Source organism: Orcinus orca, chromosome 16 (assembly GCF_937001465.1).
Source record: "Orcinus orca chromosome 16, mOrcOrc1.1, whole genome shotgun sequence".
NCBI lineage: Eukaryota > Metazoa > Chordata > Mammalia > Artiodactyla > Delphinidae > Orcinus > Orcinus orca.
In genome coordinates this window covers 64,584,100-64,601,644 of record NC_064574.1, presented here as the reverse complement: position 1 = coordinate 64,601,644, position 17,545 = coordinate 64,584,100, and the positions used below count along the sequence as shown (strand labels likewise).

The following is a 17,545-nucleotide window of genomic DNA, read 5'->3' as shown; positions in this document are numbered from 1 at the left end:
ATGTCCTAGTGTGTGACACAGCTCTCCTTCTCTTTTTTGGCCATGAACAGAAAAGGACAATGGTTCAGGGTAAACAAAGTATCTAGTGCAGCGACTAGTAAAAATAGTGACTTGTCTGTGTAGTGTGTATATATTTTGAAAATAAAAAATAATAATAGCTAGCATTTCTTGAGACCCTCCTCGTTGGCAGGCACTGTGCTAAGGGATGAATCCTCACTTCCATGAAATAGTGGCTGTTAGCATCCCATTCATGGAGGAGGGAGGTGAGGTGCACAGAGAGACAGGTGTGAAGTCACACAGCTTCTAAGTGGCAGGTGGTACGACTTAGACCCAGGCCCGGCTCACCCCGGAGGTCAGGATTTTAACCTCCACATTAACCCTTCCTTCCCCCTGACACACTCTTCCCTTCCAACTGTAAAATAGGGTAAGAGGCACCGTGGCTGCAGATTAAATGTATGCTATGGCGGAAAGAAGCCACTAGTTTTGAACTATGCGCTTGTGTTTCACATGCATTTTTCTCATTGGCCCCATCTCACACCTGCCCTGGGAGGAAAGCATTATACCCATTCTTCAGGTGAGGAAAACTCAGGTTCCCAGAGATTAAATGGCTTACCTGAGGCCACACAGTTATTATGTAGGTGAGGTTGGACTTGGAGCTATCAAACCACACTAGCCTGGTGAAGATGGAGATGAAAGGGGTCTGACTCCAATGCATGGTCACTCAGAGGGTTGCCCTGTTATGTCAGCCCTGGGGCCGCCCTTCCTATTTCCAGACCAGCTATTTAATTAGCCCGGAGGCTTCTTACTTCCGTGGTGTTCAGAAACACTGCCCAGGGTTACGGGCACAGCTAAAACAGGACCTAAATGGCATGTGCTGGAAGCTGTATAATTAAAATTGACTTGGGAGACGATGCCGTCAGCCTGTATGGCAGAAATAGAAAGTCACCTAACCAGAGTGTGTGTTGCCCATATGGACGCCAGTAACTGCTTTTGCCGTTCTGGTGCTTTTTAGTTATAATAGCTATCCTGAGGTCTGTGGTTTACAATGCCACCTCTAACTACCTTCTTAAGGATCCTGAAGGGAAAACCATTATTATGTGCCTGTGTCTGCATCCAGGGCTGGGTCTCTGAGGGGAGAATGTGAGAGGCCAGGTTCCTTGTAGACGCTGCAGACTGAGATGAGCTTGGGCGTGCCACCAGGAGGTGACTGAAGCCTCATCTCCTGACCTGCAACTCTGAGTGTCTTTCTGCATTAGGAGGGGCTGAACTCTGGAACCATCGAACCTGCCCATTGGGCATCTACACCTGGATGTTCCACTGCCGTATCATTGTGCGCATTTTTGTCTCCTGTAATCTCTTACAGAACCCCTCCTGCCCCTCTCTGGGTCCTTATGGGGTCATGGCTAATGATACCCACATACGTCTGGTCACCTGGTCCAGGCTGACTCAAGCAGAGTGCTGGGTCCTCTGGAAACACTGCTTGGTCCAGAGGTAGGCACGTGACCTAAGCAGCCCCATTTAGAGTTTTTCCCTAAGATTTCATACAAAGTCTCTCTTCCTTTTGGAGCATAAACTGTTAAAATATAAGCTTAAGGCACTAGTGGCCATTTTTCTGCCATGTGAAACAAACCTACTCCAGGGGGAAAAAAATCCAATGTTCAGAGAGAAGATATGGAGAGAGAGTGAGTCCTCATGACTTCACCGCATCCCTAAATCCAGACATCTCTGTGGGATTTGCCCTTGGCCTTCCAACTTAATAAGCCCATCAGCTCTTTTTCGCTCAAGCTGGATTGAACTGGGTTTCTTTCAGGAACCCTAGACAATACACATCTGAGGTTCAACATATCCAAACACAAAACCCCAATTCCTCCCCCAGCAAACCTGCCCTCCTCCAGCCTCCCCTGCCTTCCCCACCTCATCACTGCTGATTCAGTTTCGGCCACTGATTCATGGCCATGACCTTGGTTCAGACTCACACTGCTTCTTACCCAGATTGCTGCAACAGCCTCCCTGCCTTCAGGCTTGTCTGCTCGGCGCTCACAGACACACAGACAGACAGACACACACACACACACACACACACACACAGACATGCCAGAAATCTGCCTCGGCCTGACCCTTCCTGCTCTTCTATGGGGTAACTCACAAGGCTGCCAGACTACCTGGCCCCTGGTCCCTCCTACCTGTTGAATTTCAGCTGGTACCACCCTCCCCTCACTTCAGCTAGAGAGCTACTTGGAGTTTGCACTCTCATCTCTAAGCTAATGTACATGTGACCTCCAGGGGTTCTTAATCCTTTCTCTGCCATGGACCCCTCTGCCAGTCTGTGGAAGCCTCTAGACCCCACCTCAGAATAATGTCTTTTCAATCATAGAGCAGGATACATGGAATTATAATGAAATTATAACATACTGATATACATTTATCAAAATATTAAAACCAATTTAAATTTAACTATGGTAATGCGTGTGCTTCTTCAATAATGCATTAAATAGAAAGACCTAGTGCGGAGGCCTAATAATTGCCATAATTTTCAAACAGTAAAGGGTGTCAATGAAGAGTCAAGTTATAAAAGCAACAACTGTAATGTGATAGGAACATATGTGATTTCTACTGGTGACGAAGTCCCAGGTCAGTGACCATGGAGATGTAACTTTATGCCTTTCTAAATTCATGGACTCCTCCACCCCAGTCAAGTACCACTGGGCTCTAGAATAATCTCCTCATCTCGGTTCTTTGGGACTCAGCTTAAGGTCACCCCTCAGGAAGGCTTCTCTGACCCTCACCACACTAGGTTAGGGCCCCTCCTCAGTACCCCGACAGCCCCCTGGGCCTCCCTTCATCACACCACAGGTCATATGCAATTCCATGAATTTGTCAGTGTACTGGCCTGGGGGCCTCTCCACCGAGACCCGTGAAGGTGCCCTATCCAAACAGGCACAGCCTCGGTCTGAGTCCAGGTTTCACCTCAAAGCTGGACCGCAGGTCCCCTGTTGGGCAGGTAGAGGCTCGCAGAGCCGGAGACCCTGAAGTGACATTCCCCTGATGAATGACTTAGGACCGATTTCTTGTTCCTTCTTTCATTGGAGGCAGGATGGTGCAGCCCTAAAGAAATGGGCCTTTGCAGCTAACCAGATCTGCATTTTTCTCCTGTCTCTGCCACTTTTCACCTGTTTACCTTGAGCAACTCCCTTCCCCTTTCAGATCTTCATCTTCCTTACCTGTAATATGGGACGATGATAGTACCCACTTTGCAGGGCTCTGGTGAGGATTACACAAGAACGCACGTGAAGGGATCAGCCCTCGATCATAATAATGACTCAGGAGTTGGAGGCACCCATATCAGCTATTAACACCATCCATTTGTTCATTCAACAAGCATTTATTAAGCACCCATTGCATGCTGGCGCTTGACATAAATGGCAGTATTTGATAATCCCAGAGGTAGGTTCTATTATCCCCATTTAAAATAACCCCCTTCATTGGAGGAGGGGTGCTTGGTATTCTGAGGCAGTTTTAAGTCTTTACGGATTAAGGTACCAAACTAACCCTAAGGATTTCATCCCCCTACCCCCAATATCCGGCACTATGCAGCAACGTGGGGCAGTGGCTAGGGAAGGATTTCCGTTTAAGGGGTCTAGGTTTGAATTCCAGCTCCTCGACGCTGTATATAGCCCCTGGGCAACTTCACTGCTTTGTGCCTCCTTTTTTTCTCATTTGAAGAGTGGGACAGTAACAGTGCCCACCTCAAGCATATCAGAGAATTAAAAGATTGAATTTGCTGTAAAAGGTTTTAAAAGGTTTAAAGCCCTGCCTGGCACTGTCTCTAAACGCTTAGCTAGGGCTTCCCTGGTGGCGCAGTGGTTGAGAGTCCCCCTGCCGATGCAGGGGACACGGGTTCGCGCCCCGGTCCGGGAAGATCCCACATGCCACGGAGCGGCTAGGCCCGTGAGCCATGGCCGCTGAGCCTGCGCGTCCGGAGCCTGTGCTCCGCGGCGGGAGGGGCTGCAGCGGTGAGAGGCCCGCGTACCACAAAAAAAAAAAAAAAAAAAAAAACTTAGCTATTCCTCATGGGAACACCTGGCAAACCCCTCCACCTCCCTCAAGTCCCCACAAGGGGCACCTATCCCAGTGGGCATCCCTCCTCTGTGAAGCCCACTCCCGACCAAGCACACTTCCCATCAGTGTTAAAGAAACATTGTGGATACATACCATGAAGTTGTTAGGAGTACAGACCATGGTGGGTTCAAATGCCAGTGCGACCAACTGGCAGCTGTCATAACTTGGTAGAGTGGCTTTACCTCTGTGCACCTCAGTTTCCCCATCTGTAAACTGGGGATAGTTGCAGCAGCTCCCTCATAAAGTTAAGAGGAGTCAAGCACTCTGCTAGATGTATAGGAGTACGCAAGGCAGAGGAGGACAAAATGAAATGCTTGTGAAGGGTTGAGCACGGTGCCTGCAGAATTATAATCGCTCAACATGTGTTACATGCCATGTGCTACAAATGAAATAGTATATCATACTTAGAAATGTATATGTATGCTAGATATTTACACAAAATATTTACACATATGTATATTACACCTTTTGTTTATAACTTCTGCATTAATTTCCTCATTTACTCCCACAAGACAGCCCTGGAGGAAAGGCAGGGCAGAGATTTTATGCCATTTTTACTGATGAAAAGACAGAGGCAGTGGGAGATTTAAAAAGCGGGTAAACTGGTGACGGGCAACTGGAGGTGACTGGCAACTGGAGATGGCTGGGCATTTTAAAAAGAGAACCAGCGAAGGGCAGTGTTCCACTTCATATCCCTCAGTGGAGACCCAGCCTCGGCTCTGTGGCCTTGGGGTGGGAGGACGGGCTTGGGGGAGGCCTCCAGGCCCAGACCGTCCCAGCCACGAGGGCTGGCAGGCTGGCGGTGGACACGCCCGGGGGCGCACGCTCGCTGGCGCGGAGCTTCGAGCGGGCAGAGACGCAGGACGCTGGGCGCGACGCTGGGCGGCGCTGCTGGGCCGTCCCGCGCCAGACCTGTTGCGCCCAGGGCGCAAGTCCGGCAGCTTTAGGGTAAAGGGACGCGCCGATCTCTCCGCGCGCCCCTGCCACCCTGGCCGCGGTATCTCCCTCGGGGAGCCCAAGGCCCCACCTTAACTTGAGGCTCCCATTCGTTTGGCCTTTGCGTTCCTCACCGCAACAGTTCTAGGCGCGTCGGGGCGGGGGCGGGGGCGGGAATAAAGTTTTTCCAACCTGGTCTGGGAGAGGGCTGGATGGGGAGGACTCTCCCAGCTCCAGACTACAAGGTGGGCTGGACCGTGCCCCTTCGGCTTCACGGCCGCCTCGGAGGCCCCGCTCTTCGTAGGTGCCAGCATCTGTGCCGACCGGATGGGCTGACCCGCGCACCGCCCCCTCCCACCCCGTTCCCCTTCGCGGTCCCCTCCCCCGCCTCTGGCGCGCACTGGCCCCAGCGTCTCCGGCCCCGCCCGCGCCGGGGTCGCTGCAGTCTCCGTGGTTGCCCCGGGCTCCCTCCCCAGGCGTCCCGGCCTTAATGTAGCCTGGGGAGCGCCTCGGGGGAAGCGCGGGACAGCGAGGGAGGCCGAGGCGGAGGCCCTGGGCGCCCGAGCTCTCCCAACCTGGGAGGCGGCCCCGACTCCGGGAGCCGGAACGCAGGGGAAGGCAAGGACGGGGCGGCCGACGGAGGGGCGGGAGCCGCTCATCAGCCACGCCAGTCACGTCTGGGGCCACCCGGCTGCCTTTTTCTTTCTTTCCCCCTTTGCTTTCTCTCCTCTCTCGGGCTGGCGAGGGCAAAGTGGCCGTGGCGGCGCCATGCCCGGGCCGGAGTGAGTGCGCGCGGGCGAAAATGGCGTACATTCAGGTAGGGCTGAGGCCGGGGGGCCAGGTCCGCGGTGTGGGTGAGGGGTGCCGCGCCCCCTGCGACTGTGAGCGCGCGGGAGGGAGGGCAGACGGCTGCGCTGCCACAAACTTGCCTGGAGAAAAAGGGTGTCTGAGCGCAGGCTACCTGTGCAGCAGTGGGGGGTGCGCCCCAGGAGAAGAGGCTGGGGACCCCCGCACCCCGTGACGAAAGGCCCTAAGCGGACTCTTCACGCGCGCCCTCACCTCCTGGGGAAGGAATGGGGGTGGGGCGGACTTTTCTTCTCCCTTCCCCCACCTCCTCCCTCGTGCACCCCTCCCCAGGGGAGGGGCCGCGGGCAGGGCGGCCCGGGGCGCGCCAGCCGCCCGGCCCGCCAGCTGCCGTTGCCTTGGTGACGGCTCCGGCTAATTGGCCGGCGGAGGGAGCCTGTTCCGGCCAGGAGGGACAAGGACGTCGTCTTTCCCGGGCACTGGGTGTTGAGCGGTGGGGGACACACCAGAGGCGCGCTGGTGGTGGTGGGGGGCAGCCGATTACTTTGGGCCATTGCATTGGAGTCTGGGAGTTGTGGACCACCATCATCTTGGGGACACCCCCCAAGAACTTAGGCTGAAATAATTTACAAGCACCTTCTTTAGGGGGCGGTGAGGGGGCGCTGCTTGACTGAAAGACTTTTCTTCTCGATACATGGGGGGGAAGTGGCGACGGGTCAGCGCCAAGGTCATGCAGTCAGACCCGCTGAGCTGCTTGCTTCTGGGCCTGGCTCCTCAGCCTGGCAGAGAAGCCTCCAGGCTCCCACAGTAAGGGTGCATCCGGGCTCACGTCTCCCCTCGGCTATAGCTGGGGTTGCTGCTGGTCCCCTCGTGCCCCTTTGGCTCACGCATTCCCTCGTCATGTCTTTAGGCTTTTCCACCTGCCAGGAACTCTGCTCTGCCACCTAGGCCATAGCCTTCACATCCCTCTCCTTAGGTTTGCTCCATTGACTTCTCTTTTATGGAATCCCTAGGTCATCTTTTCAAGTTCAATGAAGGTCACATTTACTGTTCACCTACTGTGTGGATGTTGTCGGGCGGGGCGCTGTGCGACAGTTGCTCAAGACACTTGGCTAATCACCTACTATGTATGGGCAGTGGGGACACAGCTGAGAAAGCAGCAGGTCCCTGCCCCTCAGAATGCACAGTGCAGTGAGAAAGGAACAACGCTTCTCCGGGTCTTAATGACTGCCTTCAAGCACAGAGTAATTAAGTGACCTGCCCAAGGCCATACAGGTGCTTAGGGGTCGTGGTGAGGCCTAAAAGGGGGGCTGGTGGGGATCGGTGGGGGATTTGTTAAGCATCTGGTATGAGGATGGCCCGGTGATGTTGACTTTCCTCCTAGAACAAGGTGTTAAACTTTTTCTGTAAAGGGCTAGATAGTAAATACTTCTTTTTTCTTGGAGGGCTTCATGGTCTGTGTCACAGCCTCTTGACTCTGGCTCTGAACAGCCATAGACAGTAGTAAATTAATGGGCATGGCTGTGTCTAAATAAAAGTCTGTGGACACTGAAACTGAATTTCATATACTTTGTATGAGTCAGGAAGTATTAATCTTTAAATTTCTTTTTCAACCAAATAAAAATATACAAACCATTCTTAGCTGGAGGGCCCTGGAAAAACAGGCTGCAGGCTGGATTTGGTCTGCTAGCCATAGCTTGCACCCCCTGTTCTAGAATATCTGGGTTCTCCTCCTTCCTCCTTTTTTTCCTGGCTCGAATCAGTTCTCCTCCATTGGGTCAAACCCATGAAACCGAGCCTCAAAGACTTGGCATTCCTGGGAGCCTCAGAGAATCTTCCCTTTCCTCTTTCTTCATTTCCTTGGTTTCTCTTTGCTGCCCTGACAGTCACCTTGCACCTGGGCCTTGAGAAAGCTGCGTGGTTGTACCTCATTGGGGCCCCTGAGGTGGCCTTGCTTCTGCTCATCATGGTTTTAGAAATGGTTCTCTTTGGATCACTGCATACCCAAGAAACCCTTCCCTGTGAGCCTGGCTTGTTGTGAAGAAGCATCACTGTATCCTTGCACTTGACCGTAAGCATTTTAAAACACTTTCTCGTGTGAGCCCCACGAGGGCATAGCTTTTTCTGCATTGTTCACCTCACTGCTGTATTGGCCAGGACAGTCCCTGGTGCCTAGCAGGTTCCAACTGGACTTGACAAACTGTCTGGTTCTCATAAGCCACAGAAGGGGTTCAGATATTGTGCAGCTGGGCAGGACAAAGCATTTTCATAGTGTCCTAGCTTAGCCCTTCCACTAAAGAGAAGAGGTTAACTGAGGCTCAGAGTGCGCCCCCCCCCGCCACCCCTACTTGCCCAAGTCACATGATTGGCCACTGGTGAGGCCAGGACTAGCGCTTCTTCACTCAGTTTCATACCCTTCTCCTCACCCGCCTCGGTGTGGTTAGTGCCCGAGACTTCGTTTCCCAAGCTGCAGTAAATCGCTTATCACTTCAAGGATTTTGAGTTTTTCATGAGCTGCGAACCACCTGTGCTGTTATTCACTTAATTTTTTTTCTATAAATGGACTTGCACTTTATTTTAACTTTAAAAAATAGTATGAAAAGGAAACTTTATGTCATTACCATAATAGAAAACCAGGGTCACGTGATATAAACAGAAGGCAACAGGAAAAATAAACACCATGAGAATAATGCCACATTCTTGGATTCTAGATGGGTAGGCTGTCTCCAAGGCTCTGAGCTGGGGTCTGCTCTCAGTTTAAAAAGGAAGGCGGGGATGGGATTTGCAACTGTTAGAAAAATGTCACATACAATGGTACCAAATTAAGACTTTCTCCTCCTTGCAAGAGAATTGAAAAAGACAGTTAACTTTCTCCCTCTTGACTCAAAGTTCTGAGTTCTGTGGGAGACTCCTCCTAACCTACCTGGTTTACTTGGCCCGTTTGGAAAGCCATTAAGACTCTCTCCCGGAAGGGGGTGGCGGGAGACTCTGCCTTGGGAACTGGAGAGAAGACACTGGGGTGGAGGTGGGGCTGAAGAAGGGAGGGGCTCCCTCCCTTCTTCCCGAGGACCAGACTATGGCTTTCTTTTCTTTGGCTCCCTCTGTTTGTGGGTGGTCATGTGAAGCTCCCCACCATTGGAGCAGAATTGGAAGGTAGGGCCTCGGGGAGGGCGGGGGAGCCAAGTCACATCCACGCTGTGCCTGCCTGCATGTTAGCTAATCATGTCCTTTTGGGTTGGCTTCATGGCTATTTCTGTATAGGAAGGTTTGCTCCTCTCCTGAAGTGTGGCTGCATTGGATAGCATGACTATCTATCCACCCGCTCTGATTCATAACAGCATACGGTGCAAATCAAATCGAAATGCTAAAGTTTCCCATTTATTCGGTGTTGGTTAGCCGGGAGGCTACCAGCAACCCTGAAGGTAGCAACACCTTGTTAGGAGGTCAGCTCCCTTCCCAGGATGGTAAGTGGAAAGAAGCAGGGCTTTTTTTTTTTTTTTTTTTTTGGGTTGCTGGAATATTGCTAAACTGGTCTTGTCTCTCTCTCTCTCTCTGTCGCCCCCCTCGCCCTCTGCGCCCCTTGGCTTCACGTGGATCTCTAAAAGGGCAGTTGGAACCTTTAAACGAGGTGAGTTAATTCGGCGATTCGTTTGGTCTGGCTTCTGATCAAGAAATGCTTGCTTGTCATTTTGGAGCCTTGTGTGGGGCTGCGGGGATATTGAATATTAAACAGCAACCGGATGTTGATAACGGCATAGTTTCGATCCCCTTCTACGGAAGGGAGATCCCGGTGAAAAGACACTAGTTGATGAGATAAGTTTTCCTTCCCACCCCCTACTTATTGCCATTTGATTATCTCTGTTTACTCTCATGTCATGAGATGATTTTTTTTAAATATTTTTGCTTTGCTTTCAAGAAGACAAAGTAATATTCATTGTGTTTTGAGAACATATTGCATAGCCCTCACGATGTTGAATAAACCACCCCCATGTCAAGAAAGACGTTCACATAAACTGCAAAAGAAAATAACCTGCAAATATTTTGCTCGCTATTAATGGCTCGAGCGGGTTGGTGTTTGCCACATCTTTGTGCCTGCAGTTGGTAAATAGAAATGGAAAACATTTTGTTCTAAGTGATCAGTGGCGGAGGCAGACCTCCTGAATGTCGTTATTTCTCATCAGGGATCAGCTGCTTGTAATTTTGGGTGTTTTTCCTCTTTTTCCTCCCCACCCTTTCCACCTCCCCTCTACCCCTCTTCACTCCCCACCTCCCCCAATGGCCTCAGGGTTTTCTTTCTAGAATCTCCGATCTGCTGCTCTGCAGATGGACTTGCCGGCACTGCTGTCAGAAGTGCTATGAATCCAGCTGTTGCCAGTCGAGTGAGGATGAAGTTGAAATTCTGGGACCTTTCCCTGCCCAGACTCCTCCCTGGCTGTAAGTAAAACTGCTCCGAACTTCCTGGAAGGCAATCTTAAGACCTTTCTTTCCTCCGTTTCTGCGAGGGGGTTTGGGGCCCGGGAAGGAGGATTTGGGGTGTGAAAGTGGGAAAGGCTGAGTTTCCATCGACCTCTTAGCTGCTGATGGGATGTGCTCTGTGCCTCGCTGCGTTCGGCAGGCTGGCGAGACCAGCTGGGGGTGGGGCTTCAGTGTAGCTGGTTTCACATCGGGCCTTCTGAGATACGAACTGTGTAACGCTAAGCATGTGGGCACGTTTAATCACGCTGAGTGTCGTTCCAAGCAGAAAAAGAGATCTGTGAGCATCTATATTCTTCAAGGGATGTCCACATTCTAAAGGTTTCAATCCAAGTCAGTACGACAAACTGTCCTAGCACCTGGCCCGTGCCTGGCTCATGCTAGATGCTCAAGGAGTATTTGGTGTGGACAGCATGAACAAACAAGTGCCTCTCTGCTGGTTTGAGCAGGAACTTCAGAAACAGGGGAGCAGAAAAGCACCTCCAGTCGCCATCGTGTCCTCCTTCGCTGTTTATGTTCTCTCTGGCGTCTTTCGTTTTATTTCCAATTCGTTTTCCTCCCGCGCCCGCATACAACATCTCCATCTGCCAGTCGCTCGGATATTTTGGGAACGCAGTTTTGAAGCTTCTCAGCCACGTGTCTGGTCCACCTCTCTGTGGCTGGGAGAGGAATGTGGCCGGAGAGTCTGGGTTGAGTCTAGAGGGCCAGGGCCTGGGAATCACCAGGTGCCACTTCTCATGATACAGAGGGGAGGCTCAGAGAGTTGGGAAGACAGTGTGAGGGCCCACAGCTGCAGCCTCAGTGGGGATCCAGTGCTGTCTCAGCTAAACCCTTGGGCTAAGATTCCAGAAGCCTCTGGCGCCCCATCTTTCCCTCCAAGTTGGGGGTCATGCCTCAGTCCTCTTATTTTCTTAGAAGCAAGTATCAGATATTTCCATAGCCAAATGGCTCTGTGTCAGGCTCTGTGAGTTCAAATCCTGTTTCTCCTACTTTTTTCTAGTTCTGTTCCCTTGGACAAGTTGCTTGATCGCTCTGTGCCTTGATTTCCCATCTGTCAAATGGGGATGATAAAAAGAATAGTATTTATCTTATAGGGTGGTTGTGGTGATTGCATGAATTAGTGTATGGAAAAGTACCTAAGGCTGCTTGATACCTTGTTGGTAATCATAGACGTTAAGTGATTCTTTTTACCCTATTCTGGGTTTCCCCATCTGTAAAGTAGGAAAAGTAATAGAACTTACTTTATAGGGTCGCTGTTAGGCGTCATGAGATATGCACCAATGTGCTGAGCACAGTAGTAAGTATTCATCTCTGTTATTGTTAGGTATAGATCAAGATTCTTTCAACTGATAAAGATAATGTTAAGGAACCTCCCATTACTCACAGGTTGTAGCCTGGATCCTGCAGGTGTGCACAGAGTTGAGATGTTTGGTGAAACCAACTCGTTAATCAAGGGATCATCCCCATTTTCCAGTGACGGAGGTTGGCTCAGCCCATCTGGCGTCTTTAAAGCCATGCTCAGAAGAACTCCAGCTCTGCTGTGCCAGGGCTGTCTTGTTCATTCCAAAAAATGGCTATTGACCAGCTGACTAACCTGCAGGCAGAAAGTGAGTCCTGAAAGTGGCAGTCATGCCCTTGAAAAGTTAATCTCAGTTTCTTCGGTAGTTTTTCTCTTGAGGTTGCCCTACAAGGCTAGATAGAGTCCTGTTCCCATGCTCAGGGGATTTAAACTCTAGTGTAGGAGGTACAGCAGGTATATAAGTTCAGTTTGTGTATTCACACCCTGCACGCCCGTATGACGGTCTTGCATAGAGTTTTGTTATGGAAAAATCCTGGGAGAATGACTGCAGGCATAGCTGGATCCAGGGGCTCAAATGATGTCATGGGCGTGCATGTACGCGCTCTCACTCTCTTTCTTTACGTTTCTTCTGTTTTGGCCTCATCCTTTTTTTTTTTTTTTTTTTGCGGTACGCGGGCCTCTCACTGTTGTGGCCTCTCCCGTTGCGGAGCACAGGCTCCGATGCGCAGGCTCAGCGGTCATGGCTGACGGGCCCAGCCGCTATGCGGCATGTGGGATCCTCCCGGACCGGGGCACGAACCCGTGTCCCCTGCATCGGCAGGCGGACTCTCAACCACTGCGCCACCAGGGAAGCCCTGGCCTCATTCTTAAGCTTTGTTTTTTCTCTGCCTCATTTTTAACAGCAACAAATGTATCGGGAAAGGCTCTCATTGCCCTGGCTCGGGTCGTGTGCCAATCACTTGATCCAATCACTTTTGCTTGGAGGAAAAAGTGCTGGGATCATTCCTGGGTTTGCTGACCATGCTGGAACCAGGGAAAGGGTTATTCCACCTGAAACACAAGAAATAATAAGCTAGTCGAACAGGGGTTGGCAAACTTTTCCGGTAAAGGGCTAGATAGTAAATATTTTAGCCTCTTGGGCTTAGTTTCTGTTGCAGCTACTCACTTCTATCCTTGTAGTACAAAAGCAACCATAGACAGTTCATTAGTGAATGGGCATAGCTGTGCTCCAATAACACTTCTACAAAATTAGGCAGTGGATTTGGCCCTGTAGTTTGCAGACCTGGGTAATAAACAATTTGGGTGCTGTGACTGGATCCAGGGTGGACAAACGCCACGAATCGGGGGGATCATAGAAAACGAGCCTGCGAGCTCAGGTCGTGTAGGGTCTCAAATGCCAGATTAAGGAATTTGGATTTTCTTCTGAACCAGAGTAGACCCCTGATAGACATTGAAAATCACAGCCTGGTATCTGTTTGCCCCAGATGCAGAGTGTTCCAGATGCACGGCCACTGAGTTGGAGGATAGTTTTGCTTTGCCCAGGCTGCTGACCCTTTGTACAAGCGGGGGATTTCTTCTGGGGTGGGACCCTCAGGGAAGACACTTGTTTTGGTTATGCCACAAGCAGAGAAGTGGGCTGGAACCTTCCAGCAGAGCCAGCACACCACACAGCTTCAGGAGGTGCCCTTCACGTGGTGGTCATTATGAATGGGACCACCTAGCGTAGTGCAGTGTACAGTCTGAGCAGCTGTACATGACCTTTGTGCTTCCTAAGATGACCCAGGTCTTCCTTGAATCCTGGGCACACTGAGTACATTTTTGACTGTCAAGATCATGCGAAATATTAAGAGAAATCGGTAAAGGGGAGGCCGGTTAAATCCTCCAGAAAGAGAATTTAGTGCTTGTGCTTTCCTCAGATTTATTTACCAGGCAGGCAGTTGCATGTTATCAAACAGGCAGAGAGTAGAAATGTCAAGTGTACAGGCCTTGTAGTGCTGTTGCTACTGTGACATTAGAACCAAGAACCACAGAACATGCCTCTCTGTGGGGTGGCATGTGGCAGATGAGCTGGCCCTTTGTGTGTGTGATTTGGGGGGACACACCATTAATTGTCACATATGCTTCCATCACGTGGGTCCCCCCAGCTTTCTTGGGCTGGGCTGGGCTGGGCTGGTGAGGGTCAGAAAAACGGTACAATCCGACTGGCTCCTTTTGGGGCAGTGCCAGGAAGACCCTCACTGAAGAGTGAATTAGGTTATTTCTTTGTCCAACAAGCATGTGTTGAGTACCTACTAAGCGCAGGGCTCTTACAGGCCTCCCAGGGGATACCCAGCTCTGTAGCGTGGGGCATGTGATCCGGAGTCTGGTACTGTTGCATTCCACTGGGGTTCTGCCATTTCACAGTGGTGCAGGTCAATTCTCCACCCCTCCCTCCACCCGATTGGGGCCTCCATTTCCCTGTCTGTAAAGGGGGTGGGGGTGGTTCATAACGACTAACTCCTGCATTGATTCAAGGATGAAATGATGGTTCATACAGAGCATTGAGCACAGTGCCTGGCACACAGTAGGTGCTCAGCACCTGGTACTTTTGATCACAGTAAGTACAGATCCCACCGTTAAGATCTGTACCCTGTTATGGGAGGAGTGACAAGGCGTGCCCTCAGATCAGAGTGACACAAGATAAGTCAGATGAGAACCACTGGAAAGGTGTATTCATTCACCCATTCACTGAAAAAAATAAACCAGAGCGCCCCAGACGTGCCAGGTGCCGTGCTAGGGCAAGGAGGGCAGTGGTGAGTAAGGCAGATACTGCCCCTGCCCGCGTGGAGCTGTGGCTTAGACGCAGAAGATAGGCAGGCAGGCTACACTGAAGAAGAGTTATGTGCTGAAGTGGGAAAAAGAAGGTGCAGGGATAAGGAGTGACGGGGTGGGAGGAGGTGACGGGACAGGGCGGGGCCTCTCTGAGGAGGTGCTGTTGCAGCTGAGATCTGAACAATGAGGAGGAACAAGACAGGTGACGGGGGGCAGGAAGAGCATTCCAGGCGGAAGGAACAGAGGGCACGGAGGCTTGATGGTCGCCAAAGGGACAGGGGTGGGCTGGGCATACACTGCTACCGTGTCTGAGAGGACTCAACCAAAGCTTCAGGAAGCAATGGCATTTAAGCTGATCCTTGAAGACTGATGGGACTTCACAGGTGGAGGCAGCGGCCTCAGTGAGGTATGACAGCCGGGAAACAGGCCATGCAGGCGGAGGGGCCCCAGTGGCCGCGTCGCATTTTGGTCCTGCCTTCCTTGGGAGGTGCTGCTGCTTCATTTACAGGAGAGAGAGAAGGATCTAGTACGATCGCATCTCTGTGCCCTCGCCTGCCCCCTTCCATGCCCCACATTCCATCTGGCCATTCTCCTTTTTTTTTTTTTTTTTTTTTTTTTTTTTGCGGTACGCGGGCCTCTCACTGTTGTGGCCTCTCCCGCTGCGGAGCACAGGCTCCGGACGCCCAGGCCCAGCGGCCATGGCTCACAGGCCCAGCCGCTCCACGGCATGTGGGATCTTCCCGGACCGGGGCACGAACCTGCGTCCCCTGCATCGGCAGGCAGACTCCCAGCCACTGCGCCACCAGGGAAGCCCCTCCGTTCTCCTTTTACAGACCAGGAGCAGGAGGCAAGCAAGGACTGGGAGTTTCGCCCCGTAACGTGCCCATTCGTCCTGGCTGTGACCCTAGCTTTGGAGGAACATCAGATCAGTCTCATGTCATGCCCAGGCTGCATCTGCAGACCTTATAGAATTTGAAAGTTGCATTTTTCAAGACTAGTTTCGCCTCAGGTTTAAATGTCAAGTTGGGGGATGCAGTCTTGAAGGTATGGCCGAGGGGCTTGCTGTCAGCAGCATCAGTCTCACGGCCACTTTGCAAGCTGTCTCCCCGCCCCTTCCCCTTCCCAGCGTCCTTAGTAGCTGTGTGAGTATTGGGGGATCTTAAAGCCACCTCTGCTATAATAACATCAATTAAAATGTATTGAGCACTTACCTGCAACATACCAACCACTGTTCTAAGCATTTTATATTGTTAACTCAGTGTTCACAGCAACTGGGTAAGGCAGGTACTATTATTAGTCCCATTTTATAGACGGGGAGACGGAGGCACAGAGAGAGGGAGGGACTTGCCTTGAGCTAGCTCTTAATTACTACCTTGTACCGCCGCCCCCCGAAGTGCTTTCTATTTTTTCAGCATTTCTCATCCTTATTGGGAGCACACTGAGTTGTGGCTGCTGCTAATTCGCAGCTGTTTCTACACATCAAAATGTTGCTCTTAAATCATTGATTCTCAGGGCCATTTTGTAGCCATAGCCTTGCCATTCAAAGAAACTTGGAGTGACATTGTTATAGGATATTTTTTAAAGATCTTATAGACACAGTGACTGTTGAAATAGTGGGACACTTCTTACCAAAAGCCACTCGCAGAAGTTCTGATGCATATAAACGGCCACATTCTCCCTTCCAGACTGAAGACTGACAGGTCTTGTCTTGGTTTAGTCAAAGTGGTACCCTCCGTGTGGCAGCATCCTGAGGAAGTTTCCATACCCCTCCCCCCACCCCAGCCTCAGCTCTGAAATTGTGCAAATTCTTGACGGATTGTTCTAAATTGGGAAATACTCATTTATATCATTTCACATTTTGTACAACAAGCAAGATGTTATTGAGAGTTAACAGCTATTGAGAGTTTATTTCAAATTTGCTTTATTCCAAGTTGCATAACCTGGGTCTGAGAGCAGTTTCGTCATGGGTCTGTCTCCCATGGGACAGAGATGCCAATCCCTGGGGATTCTCTGACAACCACTGAGACCTCTTCTCTCCTACAGGTTGGCCAGCCGGAGCAGTGACAAGGACGGGAACTCTGTCCACACAGCCAGTGAAGTCCCGCTGACCCCACGGACCAACTCCCCAGATCGGAGATGCTCGTCCTCGGACACATCTAAGTCTACATACAGCCTGACCCGGAGGATTTCAAGTAAGCGTCTCTGCCGTGACGGTCAGGGGTCCTGGCTCGAGCAAGCCTTGCTGCTCAGCTGCCACTCAGTCTGTGAAGTACACCCCCGCTATCTGGGTCCCCAGGACAAATGGAGAAAGCTGGCATTCCCAGACACTCAGGAGCATCCCCGGGAAAGACATGAAGGACAGGGTCATCTCTGGGGAGGGGGTGGAGTGGTGTGACAGGCCAGGAGACAAGATGACAGAGATCATGGCAGTGTGACAGAGGAGGGCATCGCACCTGATTTCTTCCAAGTTCAGTGAGAAGCGATCATTTTGATTGATTTTTGTAGTATTGATCACAAGTTTCATTGAATTGGCTCAGTTGATGACATTGTCAGCATATTATCATTTCGGACCCCGAAAGGCAAGTGTTAGTTACCATGTTACGTAGCAGGGCTTGCAAATTCAAGTGACTTCAGGGGCCAAATGGATTGTGTCAGTGACTGAGTGCAGAGGGTTGGAGAGAGATAAATATCACCCAAATGCAGTGACAAATGGCAGCTGACTCTTGGCCTTGTACTAGGGCAGGGTAGGGATTGGGGCCAGTTAGGAAGCTAATGTCTCATTGAACGGGGCCAGCTACTACTCAGCTCTTGCCATGTGGGATTGTATTGCCTGATCTTTGGAAAGGGAAACTGGCAGTCTGGGTTTTTATATGAAACTTCTTTACTTTTAAACTCAAACAGAATGTATCTCTGGGTTGAATGTGGCCCTCAGGCCACTCAGTTTGTCCATGTATAGCCTGTGTGTTTGACCAGATGGCATGATCTGGGTGGGAAGGAGAAAGCCCAGAGACTCCCAACCTCCTGTCACTCCCCAAATGAGTCTCCTCTGTCTCATTCAGCTGATGTCTGAAATTCACTTAACAGGGAAAAAGCTTAAATTCA

The 17,545-nt window shown here is 51.0% G+C and overlaps 1 protein-coding gene across 6 annotated transcripts in view; it reads left to right on the top strand.

The window, feature by feature from the left end:
• Window positions 1–17,545, top strand: part of SYT17 (synaptotagmin 17) — a 121,780-nt gene that overhangs the window by 29,368 nt on the left and 74,867 nt on the right. For 3 of the 6 annotated variants that reach the window (XM_049698848.1, XM_033416453.2, XM_049698849.1), the window contains exons 4-5: window positions 10,159–10,293; window positions 16,487–16,635. In XM_049698848.1, the coding sequence (XP_049554805.1) occupies window positions 10,159–10,293; window positions 16,487–16,635 (284 nt within the window). Of the gene's footprint in view, window positions 1–4,045; window positions 5,873–9,035; window positions 9,324–9,464; window positions 9,488–10,144; window positions 10,294–16,486; window positions 16,636–17,545 lie in introns of those variants that run through there. The other 3 variants (XM_033416455.2, XM_033416454.2, XM_033416457.2) reach the window with 3 other exon arrangements.